This window comes from Nuphar pumila, chromosome 9 (assembly GCF_984573655.1).
Source record: "Nuphar pumila chromosome 9, dmNupPumi1.hap1.1, whole genome shotgun sequence".
Classification (NCBI taxonomy): Eukaryota; Viridiplantae; Streptophyta; class Magnoliopsida; order Nymphaeales; family Nymphaeaceae; genus Nuphar; species Nuphar pumila.
In genome coordinates this window covers 4,086,123-4,105,369 of record NC_143257.1, presented here as the reverse complement: position 1 = coordinate 4,105,369, position 19,247 = coordinate 4,086,123, and the positions used below count along the sequence as shown (strand labels likewise).

The 19,247-nt window shown below is 37.1% G+C and overlaps 1 protein-coding gene across 1 annotated transcript in view; it reads left to right on the top strand.

The window, feature by feature from the left end:
- LOC149828247 (actin-related protein 5-like) overlaps positions 1 to 19,247 on the top strand; it is a 58,055-nt gene that overhangs the window by 13,021 nt on the left and 25,787 nt on the right. Inside the window, exons 9-10 of the mRNA XM_090016794.1 lie at positions 7,424 to 7,855; positions 8,061 to 8,188. Of these exons, the coding sequence (XP_089872920.1) occupies positions 7,424 to 7,855; positions 8,061 to 8,188 (560 nt within the window). The remainder of the gene's footprint in view (positions 1 to 7,423; positions 7,856 to 8,060; positions 8,189 to 19,247) is intronic.

The window sequence follows — 19,247 nt, the reverse complement described above, 5'->3', positions numbered from 1 at the left end:
CCTTTTGATGACAATGTCAGTGCAAGTCATTGGGTTCGAGCAGTGGAAGGAGTTGTACCCGACATACCCGAATTTCCAGCAGGTCTGGGAAATGTGCCTCTCCCCTGATAGCACAACTGACACAGGATTTACTATCCATAACGGTTACCTTTTTTGGGGTAATAAGTTATGTGTGCCTGCCTTCTCCCTTAGATTATAATTGGTTTCCGAATTGCATGAAGGGGGACTAGCTGGGCATTTTGGACACGATAAGACGTTCGCACTGTTGGATGAACGGTACTTTTGACCCAAAACGCGTAAAGATGTTGTCAAGTTTGTTTAGAGTTGTCGAGTGTGTCAGGTGTCCAAGGGTCATCGTCAAAATAGTGGTTTGTATACTTCGTTGCCAATTCTTGAGCGACCTTGGGAGCATGTGTCCATGGATTTTGTTGTGGGTCTTCCCAGAACCTCGCATCGTTTTGATTCCATCTTAGTTGTAGTTGATAGATTTTCCAAGATGACTATTTTTGTCCCGTGTAAGCAGACCACTAACGCCTCGTTAGTAGCCTCGTACTACTTCAAGGACGTGGCCCGTTTTCATGGATTGCCTCACACGATCACCTCAGATCGCGACACCTGTTTTATGAGCCATTTTTGGAAATCGTTATGGGCTTTGTTGAAGACCATACTTTAGTTCAGTAGTGCTTACCACCCTCAAACAAATGTCCAAACCGAAGTTGTCAACCGCACCTTGGGAAACCTGTTACGAAGTCTAGTGGGAGAGAATGTCAAAACTTGGGACCTCGTATTGCCTCAAGCCGAGTTCGCATATAACAATTCCATCAATTGGTCTACAGTCAAATCTCCGTTCCAAGTGGTTTATGGTCGGTCACCCACCCATGTCGTTGACCTAGCCCCTGTGTTCGATATCCCAGACCCAACCCCAGACACATTTGATGCCGTCGAATATATGCGTGATATTCAGAGACAGGTCCGAGCCAAACTTGTTGAAAGCTACGAGACCTACAAAGCTTTCGTAGATCAAAGTCGTCGCGATGTCCAGTTTCAAGTTGGTCAGCTAGTTTGGGTTTACTTGCGTCCCGAGCATTTTCCCGTAGGCACCTATGACACGTTGAGTCCTAAGAAGTATGGTCCTTTTAAGTTTCTTCGGCGATTGGGTCTGAATGCCTACCTCCTTGAGCTGCTCGACGATTGGTACATTTCGCCTATTTTCAACGTGTCTGATCTATATGCCTACTGTGGAGACAAGTTGTCAGAGCCGACTTCTTCCCAACCAGGGGAGAATGATGTAGAGCAGGACCCGATTGGATCTATACCATGTGACCCAGGCGTGGTACGGACACCCGATCCACCACAGGCGACAAACGACCGGACCCACGTGTCCGACTCAATCGTAGGTACGGTGCCGCGACGCAGTGACGTGCCCCTGCGTACCTATTCTCGGCGTGGAACAGTCCGATCGTCATAGATCCAGTAGCAGACTGAAGCCGACCCGGATCGCAACTCGGGTCCAAGGCTGGACCCACGACCCGGATCCAACAACAACCGTTAAAAACCCTCTCCTAGGGTTGCGTGGGGCAGAGAGTATTGATTTTTGGCAGCAGCCGTATTGTTTTCAGCAGTTCCTTTCTTTACCTATTGTTTGCTCCCTTTTTGCATTGCTTTATTCAATTTTTTTTTATCATTCAGCCCATTGTTATTTGTTCATTTGAATTCACTATTGCAATAAAAGAAAACAGGCCCTATCGATTACCGGTGGGGCATTCTTCTCCGTTTCTACGCATCACATGCTCGTAAGGGTCGGGTCACCACATTCAGCCGACAGGAGCTACGCAGCCAACACTCCCACTGCATCACCAAGGTTTTTTCCCTCTTTATGGGTAGTATGCACGATGAGCCTTTCTTCGATATTCTTGAATTTGAAAGAGCTGATGAGGCTTGAGAATATGCTAAACAAACATTTACCCAAAGAGATATGACACAAAAGGGATCGCAAAGACAATGTACAATTGCAAACAAGGTGATAAGACCGTGATGAAATATTATAGTATCCTCAAGAGACTTTGAAATCAATTAACTAAACTTGAGCCTAGATGAGAGACCCCAATTGATGCTCAAGAATGAAAGAAATACAAACATGAGGAACAATTGTTTCAATTTTTTAGAGAACTTAGACTCGAATTTGAACAAGTTTGGGTCAATATTATTCATAGAAAAAATCCTATTCCCTTACATGAAGTTTTGGCTCAAGTATGCATGAAGGAGACGAGACTAAAGTCTATATTCGAATCTAAGGAGACAAAGGTTAATGTGTTGGCCGTCTTAAGACCGGGGGCCAATACAAATGTTTACAAACCACCCAATTTTTTAAAACCTTATAGTGGGAAGCCTAGATATAATGACAACAAAAAAATAACTATATTGACTTGTCATAATTGTGGAGAACCGGGTCATATTTGGCCATTTTGTCCTAAATTCAAATGAAGAGAAGAAAAAAGGTGGCATCCATGGGAGTATCTCACGAAGAAAGAAGTGGAACCAATGAAAATTCTAAATCTATTGGAATCATGTTCTCTCAAATCATGTAGGCCATTCATCCACTAATCAAGAATTCTTCTCTCTCCGGTGTCGCGATCTCTACATCATCACCTCTTAGTAAGGTTTCGTGGCTTTTAGATTTTGGAGCCTCATTTCATATGACTCCACATTCTTCTTTATTTTTTGAATGTTGTATTAATTCAACACAAAAAAATGTTTTTACAGCCCACGGATCCTCTCTTATTATTCAAAGCATTGAAAATTTTGAAAACACTTCAAAATTCTCTATTCCAAAGGTTAGGCTTTTCCCAAAACTAAATTTAAATCTTAAATCTTTTGTTTGTTTCACAAATCACCGACCATGGGTGTAGTGTCTTCTTCTCAACCAAAAAATGTTTTGTGCAGGATCTCCAGTCCGGGAAACAGACTGGGGAACACTATAGAGAAGGAGACCTTTACTACATGGATCGTCTTCTTCTTCTGAAAAACAATTTTTTTATAATGTTCAAAATATAAATTTAGCTTTATGATACCAAAGATTGGGTCATCCTAGTTTGTCAAAATTATCTCATGTACCCCATTTAAACAAATTTTGTAATGAAAATTTTTATTGTGAGGATTGTATTGTTGGCAAAATGATGGCTTTTTTTTCCCAAAAAGAACCATTTTTTCTTCTAAACCATTAGAATTAGTGCACTTGAACGTATGGGGACCTTTTCTAATTGTATCTAAATGTGGGTTTTCTTATATTTTATATTTGTTGATGACTATACAAGATAATCATGGATATACTTCCTTTGGCACAAAAATGAGGTTTTTGAGAACTTTAAAAAAATACAATATCCTTATCAAAAATCAAATTGAAACCAAAATTTCTATCTTTCACTCCGACTCTTGAGGGAGAATTTATGTCAAATGATTTCAGAACTTATTTTGAAAATAGTGGAATTATTCATCAAAGATCATGTGCATATACTTCTTAACAAAACAGATTAGCCGAGAGAAAACATAAACACATAATTGAAACCACTAGAATTCTTTTAATCGCAAAAAATGTTTCAAAACATTTTTGGGCTGAAGCATGTTTGACGACCATATACCTCATCAACCGATTTCCATCATCTAAGCTTCAAAACATTTCTCCCTATAATTTTTTAAAGTTTCTCCCGATTATCTTAGATTAAGTTCATTTGGATGCAAGTGTTTTGTTCTCACTGCCAAAAATGATAAAATCTTTTCCAAAGCCATACCGTGTGCTATGGAGAAACTCAAAAATGGTTTAGATGTTTTGATTTAAAAAATAACAAACTATATATATCTAGAAATGTTTGCTTTCTGGAAAATGAAAGTTTTTTTCAAAATATGCCTCAGAAAGTCTCTGAGTACTCTTTTTTGTTTGAATTATTGCCTCAATGTAGGTGTGCTTCTTCGTATGAGAATGATAGAGATAAATAGCCTCAATCAAATCAGGATGGTGGCCACATTGAAACTGGAGGATTTATTATAATTCAATATAGAAGACATGACAATGATAGTTAACCAAATGCTTTAGAAAGGTATTCTACGTTAGAAAATCAAACTGAAGTCGTCAGAAGATCATATATGACTTATAGACCCATAGATAGATTTGTTTCATATGAATCCTTCTCACCTCAATATAGGGCTTGTCTAACTATGATTGAACCTACCACATATAAACAAGCAAAAGAATATCCTGAATGGGTAAAAGCTATCAATGAAGAATTAGGAGTACTCGAAAAATCCATAACTTGGGAAGTCTCTGATTTGCCTAGAGGCAAGAAAACTATAGAATGCAGATAGGTGTATAAAGTTAAAACTAAAAGTGATGGAACCTTAGAAGGAAACAAGGCCTGATTAGTTGCTAAAGGGTATGCACAAAAATACAGAATAGACTATGATGAGATATTTGCACCGGTAGTTAAGATGACTTCAGTTAGGACCCTTATTGCTATTGATGCTATTAAATGAGATATTTGCACCAGTAGCTAAGATGACTTCAGTTAGGACCCTTATTGCTATTGATGCTATTAATGGTTGGCCTATGTACCAAATGGATGTTAAAGATGTTTTTTTAAATTAAGATTTACAAGAGGTTTATATGTATTCACCTTCTGGTTATGACATCCCCTATGGTAAGGTGCTTCGATTGAGAAAAACTTTTTTATAGTTTGAAACAGACACCTAAAGTCTGGTATGATACTTTAGTTTTATTATGCTAAAACTTGGTTTTAAGCCATGTTATACTGACATTGCTATGGTCATTAAGAAATCTGATGCATGCATTGTTATTCTTCTCCTTTATATTGATAATATGATTATTACAGGTGAAGACAAACAGGGAGTAAACAATATTAAATGTATCCTCCAAAAATATTTTGAAATGACTGATTTTGGATTTCTCAGATTTTTCTTGGAATTGAGGTTGCTTACTCTCCTCGAGGATACTTGCTTTCTCAAACCAAGTTTGTTAATGATATTATTGACAGGTTAGGCATTATTGATGAAAAAAAGGAGGATACACTTGAAGTTCTTAACTCCACGATGAAGATTAATAATGTGACACCTCTAGATGATCATACTCCATATCGCCAAATGATTAGTGCCTTGACTTATTTAACTATTACTAGGCCTGATATTGCCCATGCAGTTCATACTGCTAGCCAATTCCAATATTCTTCCACCACAGTTTACATAAGTATTGTGATGAAAATTATTAGATATTTACAAAACTCTACCTCTAGCGGTCTTTTGTTATCCTCCTCTTTCTCTCTTGAGTTGATTGCTTATTCTGATTTAGATTGGGGAGGGGATCCAAATGATCGATGCTTAACTACTGGTTTTTATGTTTTTGTAGGTGATTATTTGGTGTCGTGGAAGTGTAAAAAACAACAGAAAGTGTCTTTATCATTCACTGAAGCCGAGTACCGTGCAATAGATATGACAACATCAGAGATCGCTGGTTGCGAAGATTACTTGAAGACATGAGCGTTGATATTCCGACACCTTCCAAATCCGATATACATAACTGACAACCATACATTTTATGAAAGAACCTAGCATATCGAAATGGATTGTCACTATGTACGTGAAAAATTTCTGAAGCATACCATCACTCTACCATATGTTACATATGAATATCAACTAGCATAATTCTTCACCAAGGCGCTTCCGTCACCTCAATTTTACTTCCTTCTTGACAAACTTTCAGTAATTGCACCGTACGTTTGAGGGAGGGTGTTAAAATATTGTATATGTGGGATATATATACCCCTCAGGGTCATTTAAGTAAATTCATCTTGTAACAGGTGTCAGTCCACTAGGGACTGATGACCTAATGTTTTAGTTGTTTTTATTTCTCTTTTTTATTTTGTAAAGCTGGACAGCGTTGGGTGCTGGTCCAACAAGCCCTTTAATACATGGACTGCCTATTTAAAGGTACTCCTTCCCCTTGTAATAAGTATGCTTGATGCCAAGCTTATTTGAATAAACTCTTATTTTTATGTGTTCTTGCTCCATTTTGAGAGTTTGTGTGATTAGCTCTCGGTGACTCTTTGTATTTGGCCCATTAGTGGCTCTTATACTTGTGAGAGTGCACCTTTGTAGCCACTTTGTGGCATTGCATTTGCGCACTTGTTGCTTCATTACAAGTCCATCATGATTACAGTAAGCATGGTATTACCCAACTTATCTGGTGATCACAATGCATAGGCTGCCTTGAAAAGCCGATAGGTTGGATCTGTTGCATTCAGGTTCTCATGATCATATTCTGCTGAATGGTTATGGATATCTCGCCTAATTATGAAAAATGAATGGTTGTGCATATCTCACTGCCAAATTATGAAAAATGATGAGTTGGGAAGAGAAAGAAAAAAACTAGCATAGTCAGATAAACATGTGTCCTGCGAATTGATAATAATTGAAAGTACTATAATGATATTATATCATGTAGATCAGAACTTCAGATACATATTTAATAGATCTTACCATTTATCAATCATCATGTCTATCTTTTTGATACCAACAGGTCTTGTGCAACAGCAAAATACAATGGATTCTAAGTAATTCCCATGTTCTGTACTCAGAGATAAGAACATAATCAGTAGATTCCATACTAAATAGTACATGGCAATGGTAGCCCCTGCATATCTGATTTATGGGGAATATATGCTTCAGACTGCCCCGGCTGAAGTTTTTCGTCTACATATATGTATGTGTATATGTATATATGCATTTATTATACCATATGGTTGCGTGCGTGTCTAGTCCAGATGGAGCTGTAAATGGGATGGACTTGGTTCTGAATATTCTGATCTGGGTGGGATGGTAGTCTAGGTTGCACCAACATTCAATTTCCCTTTCTTGGATTTAGGTCTCAAACCATCCAAATTTAGTGTAGGTAGAATGTCCGATCTGGGTCCCCTATCTAGATATGATGCATGATTGTGGACCAGCCTACACAGGTAAATCCTTTTCTTTTGCTCAAAATAAAATTTTACATGTAGTATTCATTGGATTGATCTGGAGCTGGATCTGGATCACACAAAATGGGTTGGAGTCCTAATATGCGTTAGATTTTACTCTGCCAAACATGGTAATCTTATTGGACAGACCCAAGATTGTCCTTAGGACTTGGGCCGTTAACATGTTATTCTACATATAACCTGAGACTGATTGATTTGGAATCTCTTTATGGTTCTCTTTTTTTTTTCGTTGTTTGTTCTTCAGTAATCTGGTAATAGTGATTCTCCTGTTGTTTGTGCCTCTTGTTGTGTGCTTGAATAATTATTTTGTTGTTCAATAGTGTTCTCAACCTTTTTGAGCGAAGAACATGGAAATCTCAAACTTTTGCCTCTTAAAATTTCAGAATGGGACAAAAGAAGCTGAAGAAAAAACTAGATGCTGGCAACTCCCATGGATACCCCCACCTGCAGAGGAGGAGCCATCAGAAGAGGAATTGGCAAGGAAAGCTGCCATCAAAGAAAAGCAGAGTCAAAGGCTGCGAGAAATGGCTGCTGCTAAGAGGTCTTCCAGAATAACGGACTTAGAAAATGAGCTCCAAGGTTTGAAATTTCTTCTGTCTCAGTTGGAAAAGGTTGAAGAGCATGATCAGCAGTCTTTTCTAGAACAAACTGGCTATGTTTCAAAACAAGAAATAGAGTCTGCTGTGACAAAAGTAATACAATCTTTAAGAAAAGCTAAAGGTGAGCCAGCTGAAACCGAGGAGAAAACTGATCTACCAGTAAGCGAGAAGTACCCTCTCCTTGATATCCCCAATGAAATGCTTACTCCAGAGCAGGTATGCAGATGTTTTCTGTCATTTTTTGTTAGTTATTTGGTGAATATGCTGTGAAATTCTAATGTCTGCTTAGGAAATTATTTGGGGCTATGTTTGTGGTTTTCAGCACTCCTGATCACTACTTGCATGGGTTTTGGTTACTATATTTTATTGTGCACAATATCTAATTGTTTGGGGCTGCTGTTTTGAATGTTCTGTTGAGTAGTTGAAGGAGAAGAAGAAACAAGTATTTCTAAAGACGACATCAGAAGGACGACAGCGAGCGAAACAGAAACGCTATGAGGAGGAGTTACAACGGGGGAAGAAAAACCAACAAGATGAAGTGAAACGCTTGTATGACATAATCTTAATCTTGTGATTTTTTTGTTGATCATTTTCCCCCCTTCTTTTTGCTGTTGCTTGGATTAAATTTTAAAATGTCTACATTCTGCTAGAAATCATACAAGCTCATATCCTCAAACTGTGTAAAGGTAGGAAATAAAAGGTGAGAGCTGGCATATTGAAATCTTAAAGGAGATTCCTAGAAATGAGAAGGCTATGCCATATATTTCATTATTTTCTCATACCATATGCTTTTCTTTCTGTTCATAATGGAAGACTCCACCAAGGTCGCCATATCATGGAATCCTATAACCTGTGTCCGTGATTTATTTGTTCTTTCAACAATGTTATTGATGCTTGAACTAAACAGCCCAAGTCCTTTTCAGAGATCAAGGTAACCTGCAGAAGCAGTGTAGTCAGTTTAAAACTAACCATATTGGTGAAGCAATATGTTACATCAATTTTGGGGTGTACTACAAATCCCACTGCATTTCTGGTCATCTTGAACCGATACTTTTATAGTTTATACTATCTTTTGTTTGACATCAGATGGATGTTAATTACTTATCATGATGGATATTGTCGATGAACCTACTTTGTTGGATCTTATGGGCTAATGGAGTTATAAAAACAAAGTTGATTTGCGACACTATACATAGTAGGGCTGCACATGAGCGGAGCTTGGGCTGGCTCGGCTCGGTTCACTAGGAAAAATAGGATGTTCTAGCTCAGCTTGGCTCAAGCCAAATGTTTGAATTCAAAAAGTAATGGGTTTTGAACTGTGAACCTCCTCTGCACAAGGATAACAACTTACCCACTGGGGTGAAAGCTTTTTGTCTGTATTGTTAGCAAAATATATACATATATGTGTCACGAAATGATGCGAAACCCAAGACATTCCAAATCGTAATTCAAATGCCAAATCAAAATACATTTGAATATTAATAAGATACAAACTAATACAAGTTTTGTGAATAAATGATTTCATTCATAATGAACAATAAAATACATAAAATATAAATGCATAAAACCCTCACTACAAAATGCACTCAAGAACACTAAAAAATATCTAGAACTACCCATCACTCTCTCACCTTACAAAGGCACCCACCCACCCATATTTATAGAGAAAAGTAGAGGAGAAGAAGAAAATAAATAAAATGGAGAGGGGAAGTCTTCTCTCATTAAAGAATGAGAGAGAGCTCCCAACGGCTAGAACTCTAGTTGTTGGGAGTAAGTCAAACTAGCTTTGATTTGACTCTCATATATATTATATATATTAAACAATATATTTACGTATATATATATATATACTTATATTACATTAATCTTAACACCCCCCTCAAACTTACAGTGTCTCATTGTAAGTTTGAAATTACACAAGAAGAAACCCATTACACAAAATGTCTTCATAGACTTCGTCAAGTTCTTTCATTTGGTGCTTCTTCAAGGGGTGCTAAACCATGTGCTCCATTACATAAAAAATCTTCAATATCATCAATTCTTGATATTATCGAAATGTCTTTAGAATCATCCATACCACTAATATTTGGAGAACCTATAAAGAGAGCAAAACAAAAGCAATCTAACAAAAAATAACTATATATATATATGTATATATTATGGAGAGAGGATGGCCAAGTACACAAACATAAGATATGCACAAAATATTTAATAAGTCAATTTAATATTTTTCAAAATCATTTAAAGAAAGAATTGATTTTGAACTGTCATTAACTATAATCATGATAGTGTTAGAAAATCATATATATATATATATGTATATACTTGGATACATATATGTATATATATATATATATATTTAAAGTATATACATATGAGATATAATTTTGTAATATGTATTTTTATTTTTCACTATTATTTTTTGTCTTTTTCTTTTGTGTCATTGGGTCAATAGTCAAACTTTGACTGATTGACCAGCCATTGGTCTGGAGCCGTTGGGAAGTAGCCCAACGGCTATTGCTCTCTCTTGTAAACTATAAATAAGGGGCTATTTCCCCATTGTATCTTATCTTTTTAGTAAGGTTTCTCTCTCAATAATATTTGATATTCTTGTGCCTTAGTGCACTTTTTGATGTTTGTGCATTAGAGCACTTTATGTTATTTTCGCCTTAGCGCATTTGATAAATGAATGTTCTTGTCAAGTTTTTTTGTAAACTTGATTATTTGCGAGGTTCTTCACATGGTACCAAAGTTTGGTTTATAATCACTCGTAAAGCGTGCATTGGTGGGCTGCCTCGTGAAGCATGTTCATAATCCTTCCTTGGTTGTGGTCATCTTCTTCTTTGTTCATCTTGGGTGAATTCTTCCAAGCATAATACAAACAACTCTAACTTTACTCCGCCATTTAAGCTTGATGGAAGCAATTACATCATTTGGGCAGACATTTGGAGACATTCATAAAAGGTCAAGGTTTGTGGGGATACATGAGAGGTACTATTCTTGAACCCACTTCTAAAATTACAATATGTGAAAATGGTGTTGAGACAAGTCTCGAAGAAAATGACAAAGCAATGAAAGAATATTATAAAAAATTAGATGAATGGGACATGAAAAATGCCAAGATTCTTTCATGGATGCTAAGTGGAGTTGAGACAAAAATTGCCTCAAATCTTTTGTGTTACAAAAAGGCAAATAAAGCATGAGAATATCTTAGTGGTATGTTTACCGAAAAAGATATGGCTCATAAATATTATCTCCAAGAAAAAACTAGAAATATTAAACAAGGAGATAAAAATGTTAGAGATTATTTTATGGAGTTATCATCAATTTGGACTCCACTTGCTCAATTTGAACCCAAATGGGAAGGTAAGTGTATTGAGATGCAGAGAGATCAAGTTGAAGAAGATAGACTCTTTGCTTTTCTTTAGGGATTGAGACCCGAGTTTGAACAAACTAAGGCTCTATCATCCTCATTGCCTCATCTTATTCATGTGTTTCTCTTTAAACTTAGTGGAGAAGAGACTAGGCTAAACATGAGTAAGAATGATAGTGTTCTTGCTGCTTCTAGCAATGGCCAAGAAGAGGATTGCGCACTTGCCGCCTCCAAATCGGGACATTATATCAAGCCATATAAACCTACTCATTTTAATAAGAATAGAAGAGAGTAAAAAATAATTTGTCATAACTGTCATGAGCCCAATCATATTAGGCCTCAATGTCCTAGATTCAAGGACTATAGACCTCAAGAAAAACGAGTTGTCGCGGCCCCATCAAAACAAGACAAGGTTACTCTGAACCTCAAAGATCTCACCAAATCATTATCCCAATTGATGGAGGCATTACAACCATTGCTTAAAGGATCTACCTTAGGAGCGACCATTGCATCCTTTTCTACTCCTGGTATGTGCTTTTGGCTTCTTGATTCAAGAGCTTCATTTCATGTGACCCCACACAAGTCTATTTTATCCGAGTGTCAATTTAACTCAAATGCATCATTTGTTTCCACTGCTAATGAAACTTCCTTGGAAATAGAGGGTGTTAGAATTTTTAAAAATGATTTGACAAAACATATGTTTTATATTCCAAAAGTAAGACTTATACCAAAACTTCATCTAAATTTACTTTCCATTTTTCAAATCTTGGACCATAGATATGATGTTATTTTCTCATCAAATAAATGTTGGGTGCAGTATCGCCAGTCCGGGAAATTGATTGGAAAAGGTTCTAGGCAAGGCGATCTTTATTATATGATATTTTTTTTGTATTTCAAAAGAATCATTTTGTAATATTGTCCAAACAAAAGATATAAAAATTTGGCATCATAGACTTGGGCATCTAAATATAAGAAAATTGAATTTTATACCTATTACCAAGGATCTTTGCAAAGATAATTTTGAATATAAAGAATGTTTACTTGGAAAAATGGCATCCTTGCCTTATGAACAAAAAACTTTTTTCTCTTCAATGCCTTTAGTTGGTTCATTTGGATGTGTGGGGGTCATGCTCCGGTGATTTCTAAAGGAGGATTATCCTACTATGTTGTTTTTGTTGATGATTTATTGTTGGGTTTATTTTCTTAAATTTAAGTCTGATGTATTTTCAACCTTTAAAACTTTCCATAACATGATTAAAAATCAATTTGAAAATAAGATCAAAATCCTTAGAAATGACTCTGGGAGAGAATATTTGTTAAATGATTTTAAATAATTTTTAGAAAATGAAGGAATTTTGCATCAGAGATTGTGTCCTATAACTCCACAACAAAACGAGATTTCAGAAAGAAAACATAAACATATTATGAAAACTACAAGGACACTACTTATTGCTAAGAATGTTCCTAAAAATCTTTGGGTTGAAGCTGCCTTAACCTCAGTACCTCGTAAATAGGATGCTGTAAAAAACTTTGTCCAATGAAATTCCTTTTGAAAAATTATTCAAATACCAACTTGACTATCAAAGATTGAGAATTTTTGGCTGCAAATGTTATGTCTTAAATGATAAAGGAGATAAACTATCTTCTAAGGCCATCCCCTATGCGTTCATTGGTTATTCTGAAACACAAAAGGGGTTTAAATGTTATGATATCAAAAATGATAAACTCCTTGTCTTAAGAAATGTTGACTTTATTAAGACTGACTGGATCATTGTATCTTTATACCCATTATGGGTTTGGGTCTGAACCCGAAATCCATGTATTTATCCTATTGTTTGTATTGGGTCTGGATCTAATGTAACATAATGTAATATCCAGACCCAATCTAATTTCAATATAAATATAACATATAGGGCACGATCCTGTTGTTGAGGATCGTACCACTTGTTGCTGCAGCCTCCCTCTCTCTCACGAGCGTCTTCTCCCTCCTTAGCACCAACCTAACGACGGTGGGCACATCCTTACATGGTATCAGAGCGGGATCACATCTGACTTCAATTTAAGGGCGTGAATCCGATTCCAGAAAGCAACTCGAGAGATTCATCTTCTATTCCAGGTTAGTAAAACCCCAAATTTGTTCTTTCATCGATTCTTTATTCAATCCTTGGGTTTTCAGATCTGTTTTCGTTCCAGATCTGATTTCGCCCCAGATCTGATTTCGTTCCAGATCTAATTTCGTTCCAAATCTGAGTTCGTCTCTTCCTATTGCAAAAAAAAAAAAAAATCTTTTTTATCGATTCTTATATCTGATTTTTCAGATCTGCTTCTCTTCTCATCAATTATTTATTTCCATTCAATCTTTGGGTTTTCAGACCTGATTTCGTTCCAGATCTGAGTTCGTTTCTTCCCATTGCAATTTTTTTTTACCCACCTTCATCGTTGATTCCGGATCTGATTGGTGCATTATACATATTCGTGACTTGCCTCATCTACCACGCATTAACATCAGTTCTGACTCTTCACGTCAGAACTCTCATCTTACATAATTTATTGGGTTTCAAACTTGTATACCCATTTTCATCAGACCTGACGTTACATTTTTGGAGTCTGCGATAGATCTGTGGAGATTCTGACCAGTACCAATCGGGCAGTCCACTAAAGGTATTCGAGAAGCAGTGACCCGTATCTAAAAAAAAAGGTCGTGAACATCGATTGTTTTTTTAACTTGTGGGACTGTCTTGTTGATATATTTCCCGTTCTCCTCTTCAATTCCATTTATTCTTATTCCTTTCATGGATTCTCCTTCTCTTCCATCTAGCTTCCTTGGTCAACTTATTTCTGAGAAACTCACCCACTCGAATTACTTAACTTGGAAGAGGCAAATATTGCCTTTTATTAGGAGTTTGGATCTCTCTGGATATCTTGATGGATCTGTCCCTACACCACCAGAGTTTGTTTTGCAAGAGGAGAGAGATGATAAAGGGGAGGTTTCCAACAAATTGGTTCGTAATCCAGAATTCACAGCATGGAGGAGAAAGGATCAGGCGATTGTGGCATATATTACTTCTACTCTTTCCTAAGGGGTATTAGTGGGCATTCCCAACGAATGCTCCGCTATGGAGCTATGTCAGAGGTTGGCGCAAACCTATTCACAGATTTCAGAGGCCAAAATCCTACATTTGAAGAAAGAATTTCAGCTCTTAAAGAAGGAAAACTTGTCAGTCACAGAGTACATGACCAAAGTCAAGACCATCACTGATCAACTCGCCATGGTGGACTGTGAAATTCTTGACAAAGAAAAAGTTCAACATGCACTAAATGGTCTTAAATCTGATTATCACATGCTGGTCACATCCCTCCTATGCCTTCCTTCTTTACCAAGTTTTGAGGATCTTCGCGCGAAGCTATTACAGTATGAAGTTACTATTCGAGGAGAAGAGATGCACTCTAGCCACCATGATGTATTGGTTACAGGGATGATGTCAGGACCTGGACGTGGACAGGGAAGTAATAGTCAAGGAGGACGAGGATTGTTGCCCACGCCCAACGTGTCACCTAATTCTTTCCCAGGGAATCAGAGCTCTAGAAACATACCGACATGTTTTCAATGTAACAAAAGGGGGCACATCAAAGCTAATTGTTGGTTCAATCCACAGAACAAGGGAAAATTCAATGGTGCAGGATCCTCTCACAGAGGAAGAATAGGAGAAGACTCGAAGGATGATGAAAAAGGATAATGTGAAGAATCTTCTGATATCTGCTCTTTCAAGTTTAAGCTTCAAGCAGAATGAGCAAGGAACCTGGTATATTGATTCTGGGGCTGCAACACATGTGATAGGTGATGTCGGTAAGATTTTAAAACCTGTTCCTTATCGCGAAAAATTTCATATTAAAACTGGAGATGTTACTCTTCACTCTATATCTCATACTGAAAATGTTAACCTTTCCTTCCCTAATTCTTCTCTAAATTTGTCCAATGTCTATCATTCTCCAAGTATTGTCAAGAATATTGTCTCTGTCTGTAAACTTGTTGATGATACTAATTCTTCCGTTGAATTCACTCCTTCTGTATGTGTCAAGGATCTTTTCACGAAGAAGACGCTTATTGAAGGAGAATGACAAGGAAACATGTATATCCTTAAGGAACTTTCTTCTTCTTCTATTCGCGGTGCTTCATTAAATTCATCCGTCATTCAACCAGTGTCGTCCAAAGATTGTTTTAGTTTATCTTAGTGTAATAAGTCAGAGATTTGGCATCGTCGTTTGAGTCATTGTAATGGTTCCTTCATTAAGAAACTTATGTCGAGTGGACTTGTTCCAGAGTCTAATACTTCATTTTGTTCCAGTTGTCAAATATGCAAGTCATGTTCTTCCTTTTAATTCAATAAATCAAAGAGCTTCAGTACCTTTTGAAATTGTGTATTCTGATGTTTGGGGTCCTGCCCCCACAATCTTCTTTATCCGGTAGTCGCTATTACGTAACCTTTATTGATAGCTACTCCAAATATACTTGGATTTATTTTATGAAACATAAATCTGAAGTGTTCAAACTCTTTCGTTCATTTTTCGCTTCAGTCTGTAATTAATTCTCGTCTAAAATTCAGCATTTCCAATATGATGGAGGAGGTGAGTATCTATCAAAGGAATTTACTGAATTTCTTCACGATAATGAAATAAGTCATCGTATATCTTGCCCATATATACCACAATAAAATGGTGTGGCGGAAAGAAAACATTGGCACATTGTAGAAAGTGCTGTGAGTATGTTGCATGACACTCACATTCCCATGAGTTTGTGGACTGGGGCCTTCCACTGTGTATATCATAAATCGTCTACCCATGACATTGCTAAAGAACCAATCCCCTTATTTTGCTCTTTTCAGGATTCAACCCGATTATAATGAATTGCGAGTGTTTGACTGTATATGTTACGTTCATATTGATAGCTCTCAACGAAATAAGTTTCAGGACAAGGCATGTGTGTGAAAGTTTGTGGGATATGCTAACCAATACAAAGGGTATCGATGCTATGATCCCATCACTCATCGCATCAGAGTCTCACGAAATGTTGTGTTTGATGAAACCATTGTTCAACACTCATGAAGTGTAGATGGACACAACGAGGCTGTTGAGTGATATCAGCCGTGGCTTGCCACTGAGTTGCTTAACCAGATAGAGACATATGATGCTTCCTCGTGTCACACGTCACCTGTTGAACCGAGTGAGACCGACATTGAACCTCAGATGGAAGAATTGAGAAATGCGCAGGTTCCTAGCATATCTACTTCAGATGCCGCAAAATTTTAAGGAATCGTCTATGTACGACGAAACAAGAATAATGATCAGCCAATTGATGTGCAACCTAGACGAACTGGAAGAATTCGCCATCCTATTGAGAGATGGGTCAGTTATAACAACTTCTCTACATATCTGCAATTATTTGTTTCTCAGATTGAAAAGCAAGATGAACCCGTCAGCTTCTCGGATGCATACATGTGAACCAAGTGGATTGAGGCCATGAATGAGGAGATGGAAGCCTTGCATGAATGTGGAACTTGGGAGATTGTTCCTAGACCAACAACAACAACTACACCTTCATTCCAAAACAATTGGGGTCGGTGATATGAACCAAAAAAGAAAATCATTCTGGGTCCTCCACATGAATCCTTCTCCTCTAATCATTTCTATCCAATGCCATGTCCTCGGTGAGGTTCTCAGACAAAAATGTTGTAAGTTCTAAATGGGTCTATAAGATCAAGTACAAACCTGATGGATCCATTGAACACTACAAGGCGAGACTTGTAGCCAAAGACTTTACTCAAGAATACAGGCAAGACTATGATGAGACCTTTAGCCCTGTGATCAAGATGAGAACAATTCGATTAATTTTATCTTTGTCGGTTCATTATGGTTGGACTCTCGGTCAGCTCGATGTCAAAAATGCATTTTTGCATGGTAGTCTGAAAAAAGAAGTGTATATGGAGCAACCCCCTGGTTATGCAAAATGCAGCCCCAACACTCATGTTTGTTAATTACGAAGAGCCATCTATGGACTAAAGCAGGCCTCTCGTTCTTGGTTTGATAGCTTCTCTGTCGAAGTTCAACGACATAGATTCATTCGATCTTACCTCGATCATTCCTTATTCATTTTTCGAGATCATTAGGTCAATACTTTACTCCTCATATATGTAGATATTATTATCACCGGGAATTTTGATGAACATATAGAAGCTACAAAGGCTCTCTTGAGTCGAAAGTTTAAGATGAAAGATTTGGGGGATCTGCGTTATTTCTTGGGAGTTGAAGTAGACTGGCGGGATAGATATCTTTCGCTAACTCAACACAAATATACCTTGGATTTACTGGATAAGGCAGGTATGAAGGATTGTAAACCTCTGTCCACTCCTAGTGTATTAAATCATAAGCTCAGTGCTCTAGATGGGGAGGCATATGGAGATCCCAGACAATATCGCAACCTCATGGGTATGCTTCAATATCTCACTTTCACTAGACCAGATATTGTGTATGCAGTGAATCAAGTCTCGCAATTCATGCATGATCCACGCACAGAACATATGAATGCTGTCAAGAGAATTCTTCGGTACTTAAAGGGAACACTTGGGGATAGCTTAGTTTATCATCAATCTAAGACTAAAGAAGAGCAACATAGACTAATTGTGTATGCAGATACTGATTGGGTTGGAGATCCAAATGCCAGAAGGTCAGTGTCCGGCTATTGTGTTTTTATTGATGAAAACTTAATAGCATGGAGTAGCAGAAAACAATGTGCAGTTGCACGATCCAGTACAGAGGCTGAGTATAGGTCTATGGCAACAACTACAACATATGTTACATGGCTAAGACATCTTTTGCTAGAATTAGGAGAAACCATTCTACCCAATACTCTTTTGTGTGATAATCAGAGTGCCATCTAGATTTCCTTCAATCCCATTCATCACAGCCGTACAAAGCATATGGCGATTGATCAACATTTTATTTGGCAAAAAGTAGAAGACAAGGAAGTTGAACCTGCTTATATTCGGTGACTGATCAGGTGGCAGATTTGTTCACTAAAGGTCTTACCAGCATACAATTTTGGTTCTTGAAGAGCAAGTTGTCCATGGTGCATGACCATGCACAACTTGAGGGAGGATATTAAGATTGACTGGATTGTTGTATCTTTGTACCCATTATGGGTTTGGGTCTGGACCCGAAATCCATGTATTTATCCTATTGTTTGTATTGGGTCTGGATCTAATGTAACATAATGTAATATCCAGACCCAATCTAATTTCAATATAAATATAATATATAGGGCACGATCCTGTTGTTGAGGATCGTACCACTTGTTGCTGCAACCTCCCTCTCTCTCACATGCGTCTTCTCCCTCCTTAGCACCAACCTAACGACGGTGGTCACATCCTTACAAATTTTGTTGAAAATGAAAGTCTATTTGAAGGAAATATGTCTCAAGACATAAATTCTGACTACTCATTTAAACTATTGTCTAACGATGAAGACACTTATAACTATTCATTCATATTTTGAACCATCCTGTTATGATGAAGCAAAAAATTTACCCGAATGGATAAAAGCTATACATATAGAATTAGACGCTCTTGAAGGAGCCAACACTTGGGGAATTCTAAATCTACCCATCGGAAAGAAAACCATAGGCTGCTGTAGATGGGTTTTCAAAGTCAAGACAAAAAGCGATGAATCTTTGGAAAAACACAAAGCCAGGTTAGTTGCCAAAGATTATTCTCAAGAATACGGAGTAGATTACGAAGAAACATTTTCCCCTGTTGTCAGGATGACCACTGTTCGAATTCTTATAGCTATTGCAGTTATTAAAAATTGAAATATATTTCAAATGGATGTTAAAAATGCCTTTTTAAATGAGAATCTCAATGAGGAAGTATACAAGGATGTTCCACCTGGATTAATAGTTCCTTCAGGTAAAGTGCTTAAATTAAAAAAGGCACTATATGGTTTCAAACAAGCACCTAAAGCTTGGTTTGACACATTCAACAATGTTATTACAAGATATGATTTTAAACCATGTTATACTGACACAACTTTATTTATTAAGAATTCTTCTGTAGGTATTATAATTTTACTTTTATATGTTGATAACATGTTGATTACAGGAAGTGACAAAGAAGGAATCAAGAAAGTAAAACAATTTTTAAAAAATTCTTTTGAAATAATTGATCTTGGGTTCCTAACATACTT